This window comes from Mus caroli, chromosome 17, assembly GCF_900094665.2.
Source record: "Mus caroli chromosome 17, CAROLI_EIJ_v1.1, whole genome shotgun sequence".
In the NCBI taxonomy this organism is placed as follows: Eukaryota; Metazoa; Chordata; class Mammalia; order Rodentia; family Muridae; genus Mus; species Mus caroli.
Window position 1 is genome coordinate 30,270,279 of NC_034586.1, and position 1,855 is coordinate 30,272,133.

General features: G+C 48.5%; 1 protein-coding gene across 2 annotated transcripts in view; it reads right to left on the reverse strand.

Annotated features, from left to right (window-relative positions):
* Window positions 1-1,855, reverse strand: part of LOC110312199 (H-2 class I histocompatibility antigen, D-B alpha chain-like) — a 12,893-nt gene that overhangs the window by 7,471 nt on the left and 3,567 nt on the right. The window contains exon 8 of one of the 2 annotated variants that reach the window (XM_021185753.2): window positions 1,645-1,855. This exon is cut by the window's right edge and continues 13 nt beyond it. The exons of the other annotated variant lie outside the window; for it this stretch is intronic. Within the exon in view, the coding sequence (XP_021041412.1) occupies window positions 1,805-1,855 (51 nt within the window). The 3' untranslated portion in view covers window positions 1,645-1,804. Of the gene's footprint in view, window positions 1-1,644 lie in introns of those variants that run through there. 2 annotated transcript variants of the gene reach the window in all.

Sequence of the window (1,855 nt, forward strand, 5' to 3'; positions counted from 1 at the left end):
CTCCATGTCTCCCCAGCCTGCAGCCATCACAGGAGTTTCAGGAGCTGTCACCCATGGGTCCCGTTTCCAGCCCCACAGGAGCATCCCCTCGGGAGCTGTCCACTGTGGCAGCACCTTTCCTGTCTTAGTCTACTGCCCTTTGAGGAGCTAGCTGTCCATCATGGCGACATCTTCTCTTCTGCCTCAGCTTACAGCCGTGGTGAAACACTGCAGGAGCTGTCTACAGTGTCTACTTGTCTTCCCCCAAGCCCCAGCATCTGCACAGATTTAGAGTTCTTCAGAGGAAACTGCAGCCATGAAGCTTTTCCCACCCCAACCCATGGGCCCATAGGAGGGAGAAGGGGGTTTAAAAAACCCACCAATCCCTCATCTTCCAAGAAAAAAGTCACCAGTCTGTGAGGACCCCCAAAGTGAGAATTTTAAATTCCACCAATCGTTACTCTAGAAATTTTAGTCCTGAGAAGCTCCACCCCATCTTACATCCTATATAAGCACTGCCTAATCCCCTGTTGTGTGATCCCAGGAGCAGAGAGGGTAGCCATGCCAGGATTTGTCCCTCCTATTCTGGATTTTTCCCTTCAATAAATCTGTTTTGAGATTTTTTTCTGCCAGCTGTGACTCTCTCATCAGAAGATAGAAGAAGAAAAGAAGCAAACTAGAGAAGAAGCTGAAGTGTGGAGCTGAGGTTCTCCTGAGCCCAGCTGTCAGTACTGGGAGCTGCAGTGCCTTTGCTGAGGAGGCTTCGTCTCACAGCTGTAAGGTTCCTGGGCTTCCCTGTCTTAGGATGCCCTTCTACTGGGACATGGTCCCACCCCAGAGTTGTGTGGCTCCTGGCCTTCTGCATCCATGGAACCCCTTTCCATCTAGTCAGAAACACTTGCACAAAGTCCAAGCAGATGAGCTGTGAAGAGACAGTGCTGAAAAATTCAAAAGCTCACAGTTCTGAAGGAGAGACCCAGACATGGTGCCAACTCCAGTCACAAGCTGGAAACACAGCACACACAGTTACAGTGTCTGTAAAAACTAAGCCCTCACCAACGAAAAATTTCCTGTTCTTTAAATATGTTTAAAATTGCCAGAATGAACAGGCTGTTTACTGCTGATTTTATACAATTTCTTTGAACATAACTGATTCTCCTGTGAGTGAGTATTCATAATTTCTCCACGATGTTTTTGGTTTGTGTTTTAGTTTGGTTGTTCCAGCTTACCGTTTGTTTCTGCTGACAGGGTTTCTCTGTGTGGCCGTGAGGGTCCTGGCCAACCTGGCCTAGAATGCATTGATTTTCCTGCCTGTGTCTCCTGAGTGCCAGTATTAAATGTGTTTGCCACCACTGTCCAGGAAATTCTTTGATCTTACAGAGCTGGTACAGCCCTGAGGTCTCCTAGTCTCGGGTACAGGACAAGGTTCAGGTTACTTCTGCATTCCTGTGACCAGAGTCTGTCAGCTTGGGGTTCCACAAAGTGACAAGGTCAAAAGATCTCAGGAGAACAGAACTGAGGAGTGATCTGACCACACCAAGTGCACTAGAACTTAGCCCCAGCTGGGTCCCCCTTGGGCTTAGCACCACCTAAAACTGCCCCACTCACACAAAGACACCACAGAGCACTCCATTCCCACCTGACACTCAACACAGGAAGCACGAATTCTGGAAGGTTTTCCATGCTGCCATTTATTTCCTGCCTCAGCACTCTGAGTATTGTCACTCCCTTAATTTACCCAGTAATCAACCCTCAGCTCAAAGATTTGAGCAATCGAGTTCACATTCAGATTCTTATGTTCAGTGTNGAAGTGAGCAGCTGCAGCTCAGGGCAGCATGGAGCTGTCAGGATGCAGATGTCCCTTAGTGCGTGCTGG